General features: G+C 38.0%; 1 protein-coding gene across 4 annotated transcripts in view; it reads right to left on the bottom strand.

The window, feature by feature from the left end:
• Positions 1 to 18,036, bottom strand: part of SMC6 (structural maintenance of chromosomes 6) — a 35,907-nt gene extending 17,871 nt beyond the window's left edge. For 2 of the 4 annotated variants that reach the window (XM_030036849.2, XM_030036851.2), the window contains exons 1-16: positions 17,893 to 18,033; positions 15,115 to 15,271; positions 12,492 to 12,628; positions 10,909 to 11,026; positions 10,005 to 10,110; positions 8,701 to 8,837; positions 8,087 to 8,148; positions 7,107 to 7,187; positions 5,498 to 5,599; positions 5,187 to 5,306; positions 4,984 to 5,082; positions 3,728 to 3,874; positions 3,258 to 3,346; positions 2,594 to 2,758; positions 1,419 to 1,597; positions 122 to 323 (exon numbers count right to left, since the gene is read on the bottom strand). In XM_030036849.2, the coding sequence (XP_029892709.1) occupies positions 122 to 323; positions 1,419 to 1,597; positions 2,594 to 2,758; positions 3,258 to 3,346; positions 3,728 to 3,874; positions 4,984 to 5,082; positions 5,187 to 5,306; positions 5,498 to 5,599; positions 7,107 to 7,187; positions 8,087 to 8,148; positions 8,701 to 8,837; positions 10,005 to 10,110; positions 10,909 to 11,026; positions 12,492 to 12,623 (1,739 nt within the window). In that variant the 5' untranslated portion in view covers positions 12,624 to 12,628; positions 15,115 to 15,271; positions 17,893 to 18,033. Of the gene's footprint in view, positions 1 to 121; positions 324 to 1,418; positions 1,598 to 2,593; positions 2,759 to 3,257; positions 3,347 to 3,727; positions 3,875 to 4,983; positions 5,083 to 5,186; positions 5,307 to 5,497; positions 5,600 to 7,106; positions 7,188 to 8,086; positions 8,149 to 8,700; positions 8,838 to 10,004; positions 10,111 to 10,908; positions 11,027 to 12,491; positions 12,629 to 15,114; positions 15,272 to 17,892 lie in introns of all 4 variants that reach the window. The other 2 variants (XM_041128731.1, XM_030036850.2) reach the window with 2 other exon arrangements.
• Between the last annotated feature and the right edge of the window lie 1,858 nt (positions 18,037 to 19,894).

Genomic DNA, 19,894 nt, shown 5'->3' with positions numbered 1-19,894 from the left:
AACCACCATTCATAAAGCTCAGAGATTCTTTAAGAAAAAAATAAAATTACAAATAGTTCTTTTCAACTAATAATAATTTGAACCATCAAGGCTCAGCAATAAAATTCAAAACATAACTCACCTGTGTCTAACATCATAAACTTCATTCTGAAATTTATTTACAATTATTTGAGGTCTAAATCCACGTGGATAATATTTTGACATCAGTAGCTGAAGAGCTCTTTCATCGCTATGATTATCACAGCAAAATGCCTGAACTAGGCTTTTTAAACAACATTCAACAGCCAAGGTCAGCTCAGCATCTTTTGGATGAATGAAAGCACCTAAGTAAACATAAGAGACAAGGCTTTAGGAGCTACGTTCCATAATAAGACATCCAGTCGTGCATTTTTACCATTCAAGGTTTTTCTTTTGTTGTGTTACGGGTTTAAGAGTCTAAAATAAACTTTTCCTACAAGAAGAAACCCCATCCGCCCTCCCCCCCAAAAAAGAGAAGTTAACTAAAAGATAAAGAGCTCCACAACAGACAAGCTACCCTGAGAACACAGACATATAATTTCTCTTCCTATAGAGACACCTATACATATTTGGAGGCCTACATTTTCTTCCAAGATCTTTGACAGATCACTGCTAACTTCCATTAAGGTATCAATTTTATGGCAGCTCAGCAGGGGTATATCAAGGCAAAGACTGCTTATCAACAATTTAATGCTTTAAGGGTAAAGGCAGAGGAACAACTATGCAAGTTAAACAAACATGAAGATTTTCATCACCTATATTCAGTAGTACATGTGTTTGCATGTTCTTACCCTGCAGTAAATGCCAAGTACTTAAGTACTTGGCCTTTACACTTACATCCAGAATATGCTGAAGCCATTACTCTCATTCACAAACTGAAAATAGCAGTCACTGCCAGAGCTGGTCAAAAAAAAAAAAAAAAGAAACCAAACTTTCCAAGAAAATCTCAGTTGGTTCTGTCTGAGTTGCTATATGCAAAACATCTCAAGTTTGACAAGCCCACAAAGTCAACCACTGGACATTTTGAACAAAATCTGTCCAAGAGCTAGACAGTGATATCTGTCAAGGAACAAGCAGCCAAAGAACAGTAGTCTGATGCTTAGAGGGTGTGGGGGAGTCAGAGGGGTGCACTGAAAGTTTCCCATTGTAACTACATCAAAGATCTTAACAAAACCAGCTGGAAAACAAGGAAAAACAGTAGATGTTAGCTAGTTCACATGACTAAAAGGACAGAAGCAAGAGATAAACTACCAGGACAAAACCTTTAGTCCAGGAAGTATAGAAGATATATCTGAAGCTCCTTAAAGAACAAATAGTTTTTCTAAAAGATCACTGTTTACATTAGCAGCCATGCAATAAATCCCATGAGGAAGTATGTCTTTTTCAGCAGTCATTCTTACCTAAAGGTCCAACAGGTTTGTGTTTAAAGCGCCCTTGCCTGTAAGCTGTTTCAACTGCTTCAAGAAATGCTGGTATATGCGGTCCAAATCTTTTCAAGGTATTTGTTTTACTATCTTTCAGCTCTCTCAGCTGTTTCTGCTTGGCACCCAGTGCTTCTTTCACATCACAGTCTTCTCTCCTAAAAGAACAGGACATTTTCAGTAGCAACAGCTTATGAAGCCTTTATTTGATTAAAATAATTATAAAGTCTTATTTTTCAAGTACTAATAGGACAGTGTATCAAGACCTTAATACCTCAATGTACAGCTAGCTACACATGCAATGTTTTCAAAGTTTCAAGGAACATGGAGACAAAAAAGCAAGAAAGAAAATGACTACTTTGCAACAGTTTTACAAGACTTATTTCTAACAATTATTATAAATTTATTTTATCTCTAATTATATGCTTCAATTTCACCGTCTTCTACAAAGGTCTTCAACAGAACACAAAGTTACTGTTGGTTACAATAACTGATAAAAGACATTTACACTAATACATCAAGTACAATAAGCAACAATTCTCAAATCTCTTAAGACAATAAATGACAACATCACCGTAATCCCCCCTGGTAATCATTGTTCAAGTTCAGGTTTCCAAATCAAAGCCAAAGAGTGCTTTGTTTTTCTAGCCTGAGTATGGGCTAAATTGGTGTTTGAACCATTTGCTTCAAAGTCTCTATAAATTTGCCTTTAACTATAGGTACAATAACAGCCCCTAAATGAACCTATTTCCTTATATCATGTTATGTATCTTGTGACATCATATCAGGATGTACTAGTGTATTAAACATGACAAAATTTAAGTTATAGTCAGCCCATAGGATGATAAAAGAATAAGGGACAGATGGTGGGTGAAAGAAAGAAAGGCATTAAACTGGTAGTATAGATTTATATCAGGCTTTAAATTAGTAATACCTTTCACCTTTAATGACAAAACTGTTTTCTTAATTTAGAAACTTTTGGAAAACTAAGTCATGTTGTGACAAAGACAAAAATTTAGCAAGTCCTAAGATAAACTAGGAAAAAAAAAAATAGAAACAGAAGCCTAATACCTCAGGGAATGTAAGTACATAAGAAGGGACCTCTTATAACTTGAAACAAAGGAAAACAGTTACATTCAAAAAGCATAACTTACCTAAGTCTAGCATGTTCTTCCTTATACTTATATATAGCCTGCTGAAACTGATCCACCTGTTGACCAATCATTGTTTCTTCATCATGGACTGCCTTTAACTGTTCCCTTAAGTGTGCAATTTTCCTTTGCCTTTCCAATTTTTCAGGCTCTGAAACCTGATTAGCACTAGAAAAGACCATACTTCAATAAACCACACTGAAGATTTATAAGCGACATGAACTTTTATTACCTGTATCACACAAAAGATTTATGCATGAGAAAGTTATGTTTAAGATTCTGTGCATTTACAAGATCTACAAAGCATAAATACTAATTTATTTTTTTTTTTAATTTGTAATCACACATAACTCTCCCCAGTTACATTCCTATTACATTTAGTTTAAGGTATATTTGTTTTGCAACACCATGGAAGATAGAAAATGTATGTTATCACCAACAAAAAAGAAAAGCTATTTTTCTGCCCAATTACCTCATCACATTCTAAAACATTATCAAAACAAAATCTTGGTATGCAAAGAAGCAGGATCGGAAATAGTTAAGTATTTAACTGGACATTGCTGAAATGTAAAGAAAATATTTTGTTACTGCAGATTTCCTCATTAATCAGAACAGCTCACTCCCTGCATACTTATACCTTAACTGTAATCACTATATTTGTACTTACCTGCTTTTCAGTTCTTCAATTCGTTTACGTAGCTGTTCATTGTCTTTTCCCAGATGTTTTAACTCAGTTTTGAAACGGTTATAAAGTACCTATGAAGGAAATAGGATACAGTAGTTTAATAAATAAAAACAAGAAATAATTTCAAAAAGAGCTACAGTTTTGAGTAAATAAACACTGAACTGCATCAAAACAGACAAACATAACTTGAATTTCAAGAATGTGAAAAAGAAAGAATAACAGTTAACTTTAATCATATTTATTTTGACCTAAGCTTAACACCTGTATAAAAATATAAACCCCATGGCCCCAGAACAGAAACTACTTGCAAGTCAGGCAGGAGATTGCACCTATTTTGAACTGCACTACAGATTCAGGAAACCTAGACACAGATGGAGAAGTGCATATGGGTAGCACATGGACAAGATTAATGCTTTAAGTTGGTATGAACTTTGAAAGTTCTTTTCGCCTACCTCAGCTTCGTTGACTGCTTTTCTTCTTGCCTGCACATCGGCCTTCAAAGAAATATGCTGAGGATGCAGGGCTTGTGCTTCTTCACTTACTGTTATTAACTTCTCTTGTATTGTTTTGTACTTTTCTTCTGCTTCACTCACTTTTACCTTTGGTACAAAAAGAGAATGATACACAAGTAGTAATGAAGCAAAACTTTCTTAATGCTACAGAAGAAATCTCTCTCAAAAGAATCCATCCAACATGACTCATTTGCGCTTTTTTTTGGTTTAAAAAAAATAAAGCAATTCATTGCCACTATAGATAGGCTAAAATGAAAATTAATAGAGGAACATACTCAGTAAACCAACAGACTACCAGATCTGTGAAATAAACAGCAACCTTCTTTTCTAACTCATGGTTTACTCAAACACAGGAGTCTTAATACAATAAGGCCAAGTACCATGATATGGAAAGAAGTAAAACCAGTATCTGGACAATGTTCCTTCAACACTACACAGACATGTTCAGTCATAAACGAAAAATGCCTCAATTGTAAAACAGAGACATACTTCTTTTTAAAACATTAAAAAAAAATCAATGAAAAATGAGTGCAAATTCAGAAAGTTTGGAGAAGAACTTTTAATAGACTGAAAAGATCAAAATAACGATGCCTAGTGTTTCTCTACAAAAGATATATTTCATATGTGAATCAATGTTTGGAAAAATTATTCTTTCTTGCTACCTACAGAAGTCTTAAGTACCATTCAAAGAGCCTGTTGAACTTCCAGATGTCTCCCAAAATCATGATCTTTTCCACAGGCAATGATACCCAAGGAAACCTACATGACAGATCCCTGAAAGATGCTCCAACATGACAGAAATAGGCATCAAGTAAGTATTCTCAACAATAAAACAGTTCAGATTACTGTTCACTGGTATATGCAATGCTAGTCATCTCAAATTCCCAGACAAAATAATATAACCCTTACCTGAAACAAAAGTATCAGCATGAAAACCACACACACATACCCCTAACTAAACAACAGAAAACAAAATGTCCTAATATTATCCAATGAAATGTGGAATGCAAATGTTACGGTTAAGTTGTAGATGGCTAAAAAGGTATATAGATGGGAATGTTCTTAGCTGCTTGTGAAAAGCTAAGATGGCCAGCTTCAATAGCTTACAAGCTAAAGGACAAAGTTTAAACATTATTTTCATTCTTGAGTCAAGGAGCCAAAACTAGAGTGACATATGGTTTAAACCATATACGTACCTGGCATTCTTCTAGCTTCTGAATAAACTTGTCTGTATTTCCTTCTTCAGTTCTGATGCCTTCTTTGATTGGCTGTATTTCTTTTTCCATCTCACCTACCTAAATAGAAGCATATATTAGCATATATCAGAATGTCCGCAGCAGATTGAGAATAATTTAAAGTACGTTTCATATGAGGAAACATATTTTAACAAGACATTTACCACTGCCCATGCCATTTTATGTTTCAACTCTTCAAGACGATTTCGCATGTCATTCACAAACCCAATGCTTTTGTAATGTTCCTTTTTTTTACAATAAAGTCGCTTAAGTTCTTGAAGACGCTTAAAAAAAAAAAGAAAAGGTTCAATTGTGAGTGCAAAAAGCTGTGATATAATACAAAATTTTGGATAGATTTTTTTTTTTTTAAATTTAATGTCACTGAGACCTAATCAAACAAAAACTATGTAGTTCAACTCCTATAGTTACTTCAGTGCTCAGGTCTGTATTAATAATTACTTTAACTTTTACATACCTCTACTCCTTGTTCTATCTGAATACATGTATTTTCTTTAGTTTTCATAATAGATGAATAATCTTCTTTCATCTGTTCCAGCTGAGTTGCCTTCATAAAAAACTAAAACGGAATAAAAAGATGAAGATGTCAGATTCAGCAGCTTATCTAAACAAACTTTAAATAATTACCATCCCAACCTCTATGCATGCTGAATGATACCCAAAGTACAATAAGCAGTGGAATATTTCTGAATAATGAACAGCTAACTCCACAGTGTCCTAATTTTTTTAAAAATTTATCAATGTCTTTAGAGAAAAAACTTCAAAAAATTTGTTTTTGCAAGTGGATGACTGCTATAATCAGATAGTGTACTGAGTCTGGCTGGGATAGAGTTAAGTTTCTTCACAGCAACTGTTACAGTGCTGTTTTAGATGTGTGACCAAAACAATGTTGATAACACAGTAATGTTTTAGCTGTCACTGAACAGTGTTTGTATAGCATCATAGCCTCCTGTTTCTCACTCTGCCCTCCCAGTGAATAGACTGGCACTGCGTGCAAGAGGTCAGGAGGGGATACAAGGCAGATGACCCCAACTAACCAAAGAGATATTCCATCCCATAAAATGTCATTGTCATGGTTTAACCCCAACTGGCAACTAAGCACCACACAGCTGCTCACTCACTCCCCCACCAGTGGGATAGGGGAGAGAATCAGAAGCATAAAAGTGAGAAAACTCATGGGTTGAGAGAAAGACAGTTTAATAGATAAAGCAAAAGCCACATGCACAAGCAAAGCAAAACAAGGAATTCATTCACCACTTCCCATGGGCAGGCAGGTGTTCAGCCATCTCCAGGAAAGCAGGGCTCCAGCACGTGTGACGGTGACTTGGGAAGACAAATGCCATCACTCTGAACATCCCCCCCTTCCTTCTTCTTCCCCCAGCTTTATATACTGATGATGACATCATATGGTCTGGAATATCCCTTTGGCCAGTTTGGGTCAGCTGTCCCAGCTGTGTCCCCTCGCTGATGGGGTGGGGTGAGAAGCAGAAAAGGCCTTGACTCTGTCTTGACTCTGTGTAAGCACTGCTCACAGTAACTAAAACATCCCTGTACTATCAACACTGTTTTCAGCACAAATCCAAAACATAGACCCATATTAGCTACTATGAAGAAAATTAACTCTATCCCAGCCAAAACCAGCACAGTCATGCTCAGCAATAAAAAGGGAGAGGAGAGGGTTTAGGGGAGTTAGCTATCTTTTGCTTGGGAGCTGGCTGGGCATCGGTCTACCCATCAGAGGTGGTGAGCAATTGCTTTTGCATCTTTTGTTTTGTTTTGCTTGCTTTCTTCTTCCAGCTTTCCTTCATTATTTTAAACAATTTTTATCTTGATCCCAAAATTTTCTTGCTTTTACTCTTCCTTTCCTCTTCTCCCATCCCAAGCAGAAGGCAGCAGGGAAGGGAAGTGAGCAAATGGCTGTGTAGTGCTTAGCTGCTTACCTGAGTTAAACCACAACAGGTCATTAAAATTAAGAATTCTGATTTTATTTTCCTCCAAATACCAGCTCTAAAAATTTAAAATCAGTATTTTAATGTTTAATCAAAATGTTAAATGATTTTTCTTACCTTGTACTTGTCACCTTCATTTTTAGACTGTAAAAAGTGCTTACTCATTTCTTGGGTTAAAACAGAGACAGGATTATCTACCTGTAAGAATAACTTAGTTTATTTTCATTTTAAGTAAAAAAGTTCTCATGTAACTGCATATCCATGAAAGTGAGCAAATCATCTCCCTGTTCCACACCCAGCAATTCAGTAATAAGCTGAGAAGCAGATCCAGTAATTAATTTTTCTACTCCTCTCACCCCTTTTTTTCCAAAAAGACAAAAAAAAAACAACAATGAAAAAATTTAAAAAATTCAACTCCATCGAATACAAATTAGAACCACAACAAGGACAACTAAGGAACAGTTTCCAGGAGAATAACTGACTCGTAGAAAGACAATGCCTGTTTTTTTCCATTTATTTAACAAGATCTACATTAGGAATTTTATCCAATGCTGTTTAATTTCTCATTATTTAATTGATCAAAGTATTGCATTAAATTGAATGAATTGCCCCATATATTCTTACAGAAGTTTCCACAAAATAAAATCAATATGTACTAACAGAAGTTTATATTATTTGAAAGGCTGAATATGTTGAATGTTTTAAACTTCATGTGCACTACCTGATCTTTCCTTAGTCATGTAAGCAGCAAAAACACACTCAAATTTCTGCAACAGCAGAAACTGAAATAATGAGCAGAAAAAAAAAAGCTCCAGGTATGAAAGAAACCTACATATGCTAAGACTTTCATTAACAGCATACATGACTTATGGCTCACAGATGATGGCAAATACTTATCTGTCTGGGACAGAATCTTATTCTGCATTGTATGAGGTATAAATTTCAATTTTCTTTTGCCATTGCATTTGATCTTGAAAGAATACAGAAGTGGTGAACCTCTCATTTAACAAAATGGAACATTGTTTTTTATTTGAAGAATTATAACATCACATGCCGATATCTTAAATTGCACAGAATTTAAACACCGTAACAATTACCTGTATATTAAAGTGATCCAGTATTCCTATGAGTTCCTCTTTCTTTGAAGAAATTAAGGTCCCTAATGGTAAAAAAGAAAGGAAAAACACCAATAGATGCAAAGTAGAGACATACAATGCCCTAGCCTACTGTTCAATCTAGTGGTTCTTAGTAAATGTAAAAAAAGAGATTAGTATTTCTGTAACACAGATTTATTCCTAAATCAGAAACACTGTTTGGTTGGGGTTTTTAATCTTTCTGATGTATTTGCATTTGTACAGAAAGACTTCTAATTAAAGTCCCTCCTTGCCTCATAAACCCTCTGTAAAAGAACTGAGGTAAATCAGCAAATTCAACAAAAACTCAAAAAGACTAAAAAATATGTTCAGCCTCATCATACAAGCAGATATTCATAAAGACAAATACTGTATTACCTCACATCATGCAGAACCAGACACAACTGCTTTTGACATGCTAACATATTCTTAGTCTAAGGTAAACACAAAAAAAACATCATCCTTGAATGATGAATGAAATGAGAAACATTATCCTTTACTAACATCTGAAGGCATTTAAAGCAATGAAAACATTTAAAGAGCTTCTAAGACTGAGAACAAGACAAACTACCACCAACCAGATTTGCTTTTCAGTCTATAACTTCTGCTTCCATCCAGAGTAATGTGCTGATTCACAATAATAGAGCCACCATACACTTCTGGTTTAAATGCGTCTCTACCTCGGTTTCGCAATGTTATGGAAATATCTGCAGAACTAAAAAAATAAAAATAATAAAGGAGACAACAAAAATTAGTTCCAAATCTTAAAAAAAAAAACAAAACCACAAAACAAAACATCAGAACATTCTATTTTTCCACAAAAAATGTGATGTCTTGTACAGGTCACAACTGGAAGTCAGTCATAGTACCAATCGCAACAAGATATATTTATGTTGTTTAAGCCAAAACAGCACTGGAGGCATATGGCCATAAAGGCTGCCATACACTGACCTGTCTGCACCTTCTATGATTCAGATAAATCATGAGCCAAAAGCAAGTAGTTGTGAGAACAGATTTCCCCCACCTTCCCTTCCCATCTGAGTGTCCCCATCTTTAGGTTGCAGAATCAAGCTGCTTTTTTGGTTGTTCTCCAGTCCCCAAACTGACTTCCGTAGAATACTGGCTTCTACAGCCATCCCTAACCAAAGTAATCTATAGCAGAATGCTTAAGGTGTTCTTCTAAAAGAGATGGGATGCGGTTTCAGTTCTGAATTCAGATTTTCTGTTTCTCAGGTGAATGCTGAAACACTAAAGTATTATACATAAGGCAGGCACTGCCAACAATTTTACTCTAAGCACCTCTGAAAAGAAGAGCCTGGGGCTCTGAGTTACAGCTTTATGTAAATGTAAACTCTTAAACCTCCTCTCCTATCTTTTTATTGATTCTCCTAAACATGTTATCCCCACTCTTGCAGCAGACATGAATCCACTTCCTGCATGTTTAATAATCCATCTATATGTCAAGGTCTTTATATTGTATATACATTCATGTCACCAGAAAGACAGAAAAAGAATTAACCTCACTGCTCACAGAACAATGATAACTAGTTTCCAATGAATGTTTTTCTAATGAACTCAATTCTTCTGTAAGATATCCAAGTACGTCATGGAAGTAATACACAAGAACTGGGCAATATGCAGGACTTACCACTGTTAGCTAGTTCAGAGATAATGGTATACTACTGGTAAATTACTGGTAAAATTTCTAATGTGGTTTTTGTTTTCAGTTTGGGGGGTTTTTTTGTTTAAATATCTTTTAGTGTTATGGTTTTTATTCAAATCTGGTAGAGGAAACAAAGGTGAACAGAAAACTGATCAGCTAAGCTGAATCACAATCACTAAACAACATGTTCAACTTTAAAACTAAGAAAGTTTTACTTACGTCTCTCCATCTCGTACAAACATTTTTAATGAGGAACCTCTATTAGTTGCAGTGGCTTTTCCACCAAGTCCAACAATAAGAGCAGTTAATACAGAACTTTTCCCACCTGTAATAGAAGCATTGAACTTTTTTTAAAAATAAGTTATTGTAACTATAAAGTTCACCCATATTACAGATTTTTGTTTGACTGCTTATGTATTAATGCACTTGAAGTCCAAATTCTGTCTTTATTGAACAAACATATAAAATAGCAAAAACTCTAGAAAAATATCCGCTACTTCCAAGGTTGCCCCCCCCCCAAAAAAAACCCAAACACGCTAAGCCAAACTTCTGTTACTTCTATTTAGCAGTTTACATTCAATAAGATGCCTTATCTCAAGAGGAAAGAATCTCTCCTTCCTTACAAGCATACAGAAAATATGTATCTGACAAAAGAAATCAAACACACATTACCATTGATATCATATAACCTTTATCTGAAAGGTTTGAAGCTCTCTTCCAGAATTTATGTTTAATTTTTGAAATTCTCTCTCCAAAAGAAGTGAACTTGCATAAGTATCACTTCCTTCTCCTATAACAGTTTCTACATGACATATACTTGGACAATTACCGTGCATTTAATAGTGAACATACAAGTACATTTAGTTTAAATATAAATTTATGTATGATTTAGCTATGAGAAGATTTATATTCACATTATCTTTTGCAAATCTCCAAATTTAAGACCTAACTTTTTCAACAGCCTTGAACTACTGGGATAGACCTGTGAGGTTCCCGAGTCCAAAAATGAATCTCTCTCCATTCCTAAAAGATGGCTAGCAATTCTTCTTCAAATAAAAATTACATCTTCTAAATTATTAACAGAAGTGTTCTTTGACAAAGAAATTATGCAATTAATACTTACTTCCATTGCTTCCAACAACAAAATTGAGATTTGATCCAAACTGAAAAGGCCCCAACATCGAATGACACATAAAGTTCTTCAGCTGGATACTTTCAATTATCCCAACTTCCCCTACAGTCTAAAGGATTAACAATTAAAACTGGTGTTATGTATGCATTTTAATGAGATACAGTTTATCTTTTTTTAAATATAATGAGAATCCAAGTGACAGCATGATATAAAACATCAATGGTTACAAGCTACAAGGAAATCAGAAGGCTTTCATGACACTATGAAAAGTTACTTGCTACAGAGCAGTTACATAATAAAACAAGGGGAAAACAGTTAGCAAAGCTGATCACTCACCCATAGTAACTTTCAGTTCTCCCCATAACTAACTTATAATTAATACAATATAAAAGATTAAGATCATAGATTCTATACAGCTGTCAGAGCAGTAATAAAGAGCATCATAGAAAGACTTTTTTGTTACTTGAATAATAGTATTTGTGAGAATTCTTAGCACAGCTTAGAACAAGGGAAATTAAATTAGATCAGGAAGGGGGAAATGAAACTAGAAGTGGGACAGCCCACTGTTCAACTGGTGAAGTATTGTTTTGACAGGAAACTTCAGGATTATCGCCAGTGCTTCAGAAAAGCAAAGTTTTCTAAAAAAGCAAAAGCAAAGTCATCAGTCACCAATGACACAGAACAGCTGCTGCTCAAGAAAATGAAGTGAGGAATAATGCTTCTGCATACCAAAAATGAACCATGGTGTCTTATAGAATAGAAGAGACTATTTCAGTTGGAAGGGACCTACAACGATTATCTAGTTGAACTGCCTGACCACTTCAGGGCTGACCAAATGTTAAAAGCAAGTTAAGGGCATTGTCCAAATGACTCAAACAGTTAGAGGCCTGGGGAATCGACCACCTCTCTAGGAAGTCTGTTGCAATGTTTGACCACCCTCTCAGTAAAGAAATGATTCCTACTGTCCAGTCTAAACACACAAGATGGTATAACACACAAGACAGTATTTGCAATCTCAGAAATTATTTCTAAAACTCCTCCATCAAATTAGAATTCAACTACTACAGAAAAGCAGAAAAAAAGCGGTATTCCTATTTTCAAGTTTCATTTCCATCAAAATACACATTTCAAACACTAGACTTTTTTTTTTTTGAGTAATTTGAAAGTGTCAGCTATGCAAAACAAACAAGTATTTAGTACTTCTTTCAGTAAATAGTTTGTTTTCTAAATATTTTCTCTGCTTTTACTACAGCCATAAAGCAAATATACCATACTTCTATCAAACAAAATCTATTTCCTTTATTTGGTTATTTGAGAACTTCAGTAGTACTCATTCTATAAAACCAAACTGTTATTTCATGATCAACTGTTATAACTACATGCCCCAAAAGAAATAAGGTAAGAATGAACTCATGCAGAAGTCATCACAGACATTACCTCTAGTTTCTTTTATATTGGTTCCACTGAAGCCTACATGCAAGACATTTATTTCAACGTTAACACAAGGCACAGAACCTTTTTATATCAACTTTTTCTTATATCTTCCCCTCCACAAAACTTTTTAAACAACTTACTGAATTACTATCAGCTGATGACTGTGAATTTTCTTCTTCATTAGACTCATCACTATGTTCATCTGCATATTCTTGTCTCTGCCTTTTATGGGATCCAGGCTTTGAAATACTTTCTTCCTTTCTCTTACCCATGAGTACTGAAAAATGAAAGTAACGAAAGATTATAGGTTTCAGTCTCATAGATGAAAACACACCTACATATGATAGCACAGACATAGCTATTTATTTACTTTGGTAAAAGAAATATTAAGATCATAGCAAACATTGCACCAAACAAATACTTTCTCAGAACTGAAATCTCAGTGAATTTAAGCCTAAGCTTACTATGAAGAAGTTGTATTGGAACAAAAGAAACATAACTTCATTATTCTAATCAAGCTGAATTTGTTTGTTGATTAACAAAAAAAAAACAAAAAAAAAAAATCAACCTTGATTCTGTTTTCCTTGGTACATTAGACTTTGGGATATTTGCTAGAATTGTTTTTGGTTAGTAATGGAGTTGAAGATTAAGTTGTATATAGTACATAGCTATCGTAGTATAATCAGCAGCCTCAATGCAGGTTTGATTAAAGTGAGCTGCGCAGCCAAAAAGAAAATGTATTAATTATATGCAGTTGACAAATGCCTAGAAAATTAATATGCAGAATAAAGGAAAATTATATTCATAGCACTGTTCCTGTGCTGTTTCTTTCACACACCCACCATGCTTTTGTGAGGCAGTGTAATGTGATCATAGTAAATAAAATGCTGTTATTTTACTAATGAAGGATAACAATTCTCTATATAGAGAACATTTTTTTTTTTTTTTTTCCTCTACAAATGAATAAACACACAGACTTCCTGCACTAATATGACTGGTCAGAAACACATCTTGCAAAAGTAACAAGGTTATTAAAGTCACATAAAACTGAAACAACAGGCATCAAGATTAGTCAAAACCTCACACTTTCTGTAACTGTAACCTTAGGGCATGGTTTTTATTCCCCCAGAAGTACATATTACATTCTTCATACCTAGAGTCCCAAAGCACTACACAAAACATGGAAGTTCACATACTTTTGCCCAAAGTAGAAGCAAGGTCCTGCTTATACAAAGGCAATGCACAATCTTTTTATTTGCCAGTAGTTAAGTCACCTACTGGTAAGTGTCCATAACAGGCTAAAACTGACATCAACTGCATAGTTTTCTGACATCAAAAAGTTTCTGGAATGGAGTATGTTCTCCTACTCAGACAACTTTGTCTACTAGAATTTAATCTAGAGCTCCCTTCTAGGGAAGATGGCAACAAACTTAAATGTGTCTCACCAGCTCAAGCAAAATTCAGAGGCATTAAATGCAATTAATATCCACTGCTGTAGAAAGATCACTGCATGACACATGGCCTAAGAGTAGGCTGAGTTTATTTAAGAAAATAAAGAAAAATAATAATTTAAAAAAAAAATATGGGGTGGTGTGCAGGAAAGGAAAGAATGACCAGTGTTAGAGACACTGCATGGTTTGAGACCAAACTGACTGTGTAGAGACTAAAGACACTAGGGGCTTGGACAACGGAACACTTCTAGTCACAGACACTTTTATGATAACAAGTGACCACTTCCTTGTCCCACAGGACAGATGGGACTATCCAGGAGGGAAGGCAGGCAGGCCAGTCTAACAGTTCCTAATGTGATTTCCTGTGCCCTGCAAGGAAGATGACAGGATCCATGAGAAAGCTGGGTGGATCAGCACAGCAGTAAAGCCCTCAGGCCCTCCCAGAGCTTCTCTGTGGGTCTTGCTCCACATTCTCTCTTCAAATGTTTTAGGATTAATAACTTGAAGAATCTACAAAGAACTCAGTGAAATAAAGACTGTTAAATTACAACTTTAGTCGTAAGAACTAGCACTGCAACGGAGAGGAACAGTCTTTCCTCCCTCTGCCTCTTCTGTATCTGCCTCATCCCCCTGAGTTCAAGCAGCTCTTTATGCAGCAGAATAATTACACAGCACTGATTCTACTGAAAATTAATGGAGGAAAAGCTTTTTTCTTTTTAAATGAGATAAGTTCCCCAACCATTTCACCATGCACATCTGTACATTTGGGTCATTGTGGAGAAAGAGAGTGCTTCTTTGAGCAGCTTCTTTTATTTGTGCCAGCTTAATGTTCCAGCCAAACTATAGCCTGATTTCAACCGATAAAAGGTCAGATAGCTCATACAACCAAGCACCACAGACAACAGCATTTATTATACGAAACACCAGAGACATTAAAATTTGTTACATCATTACAAAGAGTATTTCATTTCTATTCTAGATATTCATTGACTGTTTTATAAAATACAGGTTCTAATAATTCCCTCACTAATTTTCTTTGACACAGTATCTAAATTATTAAAGAAAAAAATAATATGCATCTCTTTCCACTAAGTGCAATGAACAAAATCCAAAGCAAATACAGAAATGCAATAAACTTCCCATCTGACGTTCTTGCAATAATTTTGTATTGCGGGGACTTCAGAACAAGTACTGAATTATTATTATGTCCATTAAGTATTTACACAAAATCTGTCATTTCCTTTTTACATTATGTAATTTAATACCATACACATAGAAACCAAGGAGCAAATACACTTCATGATTCACATACCTTTTGCTATGCTACTTTCAGTTTCCTACATAAACATGTCTTTATGCTTAAATTACTCAGACCAGGAAAGAGTCGCTTGTATGCTCTTTGAATTTATCCATCACCCAAAAATGAAGACAAGCATTCATTCAATCTGCTGTTCCATTGAAATCTGTCTCTAGAAAGAAGTGAAAACACAAGATTTAAATGTTGTCATTATTAATGTCTGAACTAAAGATCAGGGCTAGGAGTTCCATTGCTATAGCATTTGGACATTTAAGAAAAAGAGAGTGTAAGAGTGGAAAACAGGACAAAATTACCTAGAAGAAAACTCACTCATGTAATCTAAGCGTGACGAAGGCAAAGGACAGAACAGTCTCCACCACGGAACTCTTGAAGAGCTAGTACTGCAAACAAAGCTTAAACTGAAACTGCAAGCAAACTTTATGGAAGTAGCCTCAGAAATCATTCTGACAAGTACCAGCGGATGTAATACCTACAGCGAGTACAAAAAAGCCAGAAGGAAAGAGAAACTGACTGAAGCAACAAGAAATCCACTAATACGACTTCACAAGAAACAAAGCTTTAAAAGCTGAAGAAAGAAATAACATTAAAAAAAATAAAAAACCCACATAAAATGACACATACACTAATCTTTACCTTTTTTTTTTTTGACAGAAAAAGTTCCTTCTTTACATTAATTGCTTCAAAAACTCTTGCACCAAGACAACCCTAATTTTCCTCATTAAGTTTTTAATTGAAAAAACAGTTGATTTCAGTCTCAGCAGGACTTACCATGACTAACAACAGTTTGGGAATAACTACTCAAGGCAAAGGAAAAGCAGCTGATCTGACCTATCTGAAGGTTATTCAAATGTGCAATACTATATTGGAAACAGTTAAACTAGCAAAAACATATATTAGTGCAAGTATTTTAAGATTCGTAATAGACTAATAGGAAGCCAACAACAGACACTATTGACAAATGTTAACAGAAGGTTTTTTTAATGGACCAGGCATCATATTTAAAAACTGAAGTCTAAATTTATGTTTATATTGCAATATAAAGTAGGACTATGCTAAAGGAAACTTCTGATGACAGAGTCAGGAACATCAATAATTCAAACAAGAACCTGACTGTTACTCAGAAAGACAAAATGGAAGTACTGATTTAATAGAGAAAATGAACTTTACTGCCATAGAACGTAAGAGCATGCAGTTCAGAATAAAAACTGTAGCTGTAAGTCAGGAACAAGTAAGGGCAAGACAGATCCAATTCTGAAAACATCACAGGATCACTACAAATTATTACAAGTAATTGTTACGCATGTAACAAGAGCACGAAAGAAAAACGCAATCCTCAAATGTGCCGTATAAAACTATTAGGACTATTACATGTTATAGCAGAAAAGCATTTACCCTGTTAACACCAAAGTATAGGAAAACAGAGGCTGCATCCACTGGAAGCAACATGCACTGATGCCCACCCATGTTCCAACTTAACCGATGGCATCTCTTTCCACAGTTTCCATTGCAATGCAGCTGTACAACTGTTTTCCTCTTTCCCTAGCTGGCTGGTCACAGTTGGCCTCATCCAGAGCAGACACAACCAACCTACTGCCACCAAAACCGCTCCCCTTGCTTTCTAGCAGCCTTGTGTTGGCCTGGTGTCCCTGCGAGGTAGGAAGCAGCTGCCACTCAAAACATTCACTTTAACCACTCTGCACCCAGACCGGCTACAACCCGGACCGCCTTTCGTCCCGTTAGCGAAACAGAGGTAGAGAAAAGACATCAGAGCAGACCTATGGCGGGATGAAGGCAAGATATGGGAGGAAGCATTGGGTGGGAGAAGAGGAAGAACGAGTTGTAGTCTTCTACTGATGTACAGCACGCTACCTTTGCTTAAACGGATGCACAGATAGTGATAAATAAATTACAAGTTAACTCTAGCAGCTTTTAATAATGAAGGAAGGGAACATTCACTATCTGCTGGACTTAAAAGGCACGTGTTTCAGAGGACTGAAGTCAGAAGCCTAGCTTCCCACACAGCAGTGGAGCGCGGTATATTTTTAGGGGCTACCCGAGCCAGATGTCCCACGTTAGACTACACGAGTCAGACATCCACGACTCCTCTCCGAATATATCCGCAGCCAATGCATAAGAAGCCTATACCATCCCATCCAGACACTGGAAAAGCACTGTCTGACCAACAGCAGCACAGAAGGCAGCTCCACCTCCTCTACAGGGAAGGACAAAGGAAAGAGGGGGCAGAAATCCCCCCCCGGTCGCACCTCCAGTCCCGCGGTTATTAGCTGCTTGGCCCAATACTTTCCCCGGACGACCTGCAAGGATCCACTCACCTCCCGGAGAGGCGAGACGGGTCCCTTCGCGGCCGGAAAGCCCGGGCGGCAGCCGCTCCCCGGTCCTTACCCGCTTCCCCCCGCGCTTCCCACCGCCGGCTGCCGACGGGCAAAGCCGGGCAACCCGGCGGGGAGCCCTCCCGCCCGGCCGAGCAGCCACGACAAAAAAAGAGCGGGCGACAAAAGCCAGCACCGGCTGCTAACGTGCCCGCACAAAACCACCTGCGAAAGCCCCCCAACGGCGCGGGCAGGATCCGGGCGGCGGGGCGCGGGACTCCCGGCCCGGCGCTGCCCTAACACAGCGCGCCGGGGCGGGGGCAGGCGACGCCGCTCCCCTGCGACCGACCGACCGACCGACCTGCCAGCCGGCCCCCGCTCCCAGAGAGCGGAACCGCGCCCGGCCACCGCGGCACCGGCCGCCCCCACCCACCCTACCTACCTCTCCTCAACGCCGCTGACGGGCGGAGCCGTTACAACCGCCGCAAGCTCAGACCGCCGGCAGGTCCCGACGCGCGCGGCGGCGGCAGCAGCCTCGGGCCAGGAGCGCTGCGGCCGCCCGGGCGCGACGGAAGAGCCGCCGGGAGGGCGGCGCCTGCGCGCTCCCGTCCCCCGCCCCGAGGGGGCCGATTACCGTCTGCCCGCCATTTTCGGGAGGGCGGAGCCGCTGGGGCGGGGAAGGGGGGTGCGCGCGCGCCGCAGGCGACCGTTGGAGCTGACAGAGCGCGGCGCGGGTGAGCGGACCCGGGAGGGGGGTTCGTTCCCCTTCCCTTCTCTCTGCTGCGGGGAGGTGGTGGTGGTGGTGGTCTTCTCCTTCCCTTCTCTCTGCTGTGGGGGTCTCGGGAGTTAGCGGCTAGGCCTGCCCGGGTCTCCCCGAGCCTCTCGGGGCTCAGACCGGGATGTGAGTTTCTACCAATCCCCCCCCCCTCCCCGCGGCGAAGACTGAGTCGCCTTCGCTGAGGCGGCCTCGGCTCCGCTGGCGGGCGGGAAGGGGGCAGCGCTGCGGGAGGGCAGCCCCCCTGCCCCAAGGCTGGAGTCAGGGTGCTGGGCCTGCAGCCCTCTTAGCGGGCAGGGAGAGCTCTCCAGAAGGCGGTTCGTCTCACGGTGGGTCAGGGAAGCGTCTGCCTGCGTGGTGCGTTGTTATCTCCAGTTCACGTCAGGGCGGGAATTTTCGGTGCTTCTGTTCAAGATGCCTGCGCGTCTTGTTATTTCGCTTTCAGGCAGCTTCTCGGTTTTGATTTCATGTAGGGGTAAAATCCCGTAGGAGTTTGAGGAGTAAATGCTGAAGCATGCCACTGCTGTGCTTCAGGTGCTCAGGTTTATGGGCAAAGCTGTGCCAGGTGCTGGGGTATCGCAGTAGTGCGAAGAGGGAGTGGGAGAGTTGTTAAGAATGTGTTGTGGGCTTTCTTTTTTCTTTTTTTAAAGACCTCTGGGTCAGACATAAAGCATATGCTTGGCAATCTTTGCAAGTCACCTTGGCAACAGGTGAAAGCATATCTGTATGAATTAAACTTAAGCATTAAATGTCTTCTGTAGTTATTTTGAAGTAACTGGTTTACTTTTCTGGCTGTGTAAAAAAACTTTGTAGAGTAGAATATAATCTTAAAACACGATTTATAAAACATAAAAGCTATATAGCTGTAGCACATACTGGCCCAATGAGAAATTGAGGAGATTGGGGGGGGGGTGTTTTATACTTCCTGTCAATGATCTTATAATAGCATGATGTCTTCCGTGATTTCTAAGTATATGAAAAAAATCAGGTTCAGTCTCCCTTCTTTGGAAGTTACCATCTCTCTAAGCAGATTGGAGGTTTGTGATGAATGAAGCTCCTCAATAAAATCTGAGTAGACAGATCACTCCTATTGAAAGTAGTAGATCTGTTTGTATACGGGATCCAGATCTGAATATTTTACAGAATACACTTAAAAAAGCAAAGACGAGTAGATCTCACAGGCTTTCATAACTCAACCCTATATATATATTGAATGGGGTTGAGGGAAACTTCTGTCTTTAAATAACAATACTTTATTATCTCATAATTAAAAAAAAGTGGGGGTTTTTGGAGTTTTCAATTTTTTATACTTTTTTTTCTTTATTATTTGTAATCTTAAGTAATATTAAGTTTTGTAGTGTATTTGTATTTCCTGTTAATTAACATGTGACATTCCATAACAATATATAGAAACCAACTAACAGGTTCTTTTTTTTTTTAAATTGTGTTGATGTAGGCTGGCACAAACCAAATGATAACATCAAAAAAGACATCTCCCTTTTTTTGCTAGGAGTTCTCTTGTTAAACCTCACTGAAGCTGAATATCACAGTTGTCTTTTGAGAAGGTTTGGATGCCTTTTGTTAGCCTCCCCTGTGCACCAGAGAAATTAATCATCCTGGACTTCAAGAAATTATGTATTTGGATGCTTTATTTGTATTTTTAACTCAT

The sequence above is a fragment of the Aquila chrysaetos genome, chromosome 15 (genome assembly GCF_900496995.4).
Source record: "Aquila chrysaetos chrysaetos chromosome 15, bAquChr1.4, whole genome shotgun sequence".
Classification (NCBI taxonomy): Eukaryota; Metazoa; Chordata; class Aves; order Accipitriformes; family Accipitridae; genus Aquila; species Aquila chrysaetos.
Note: the sequence above shows the minus strand (reverse complement) of the source record. Positions and strands in the feature narration are given on the sequence as shown.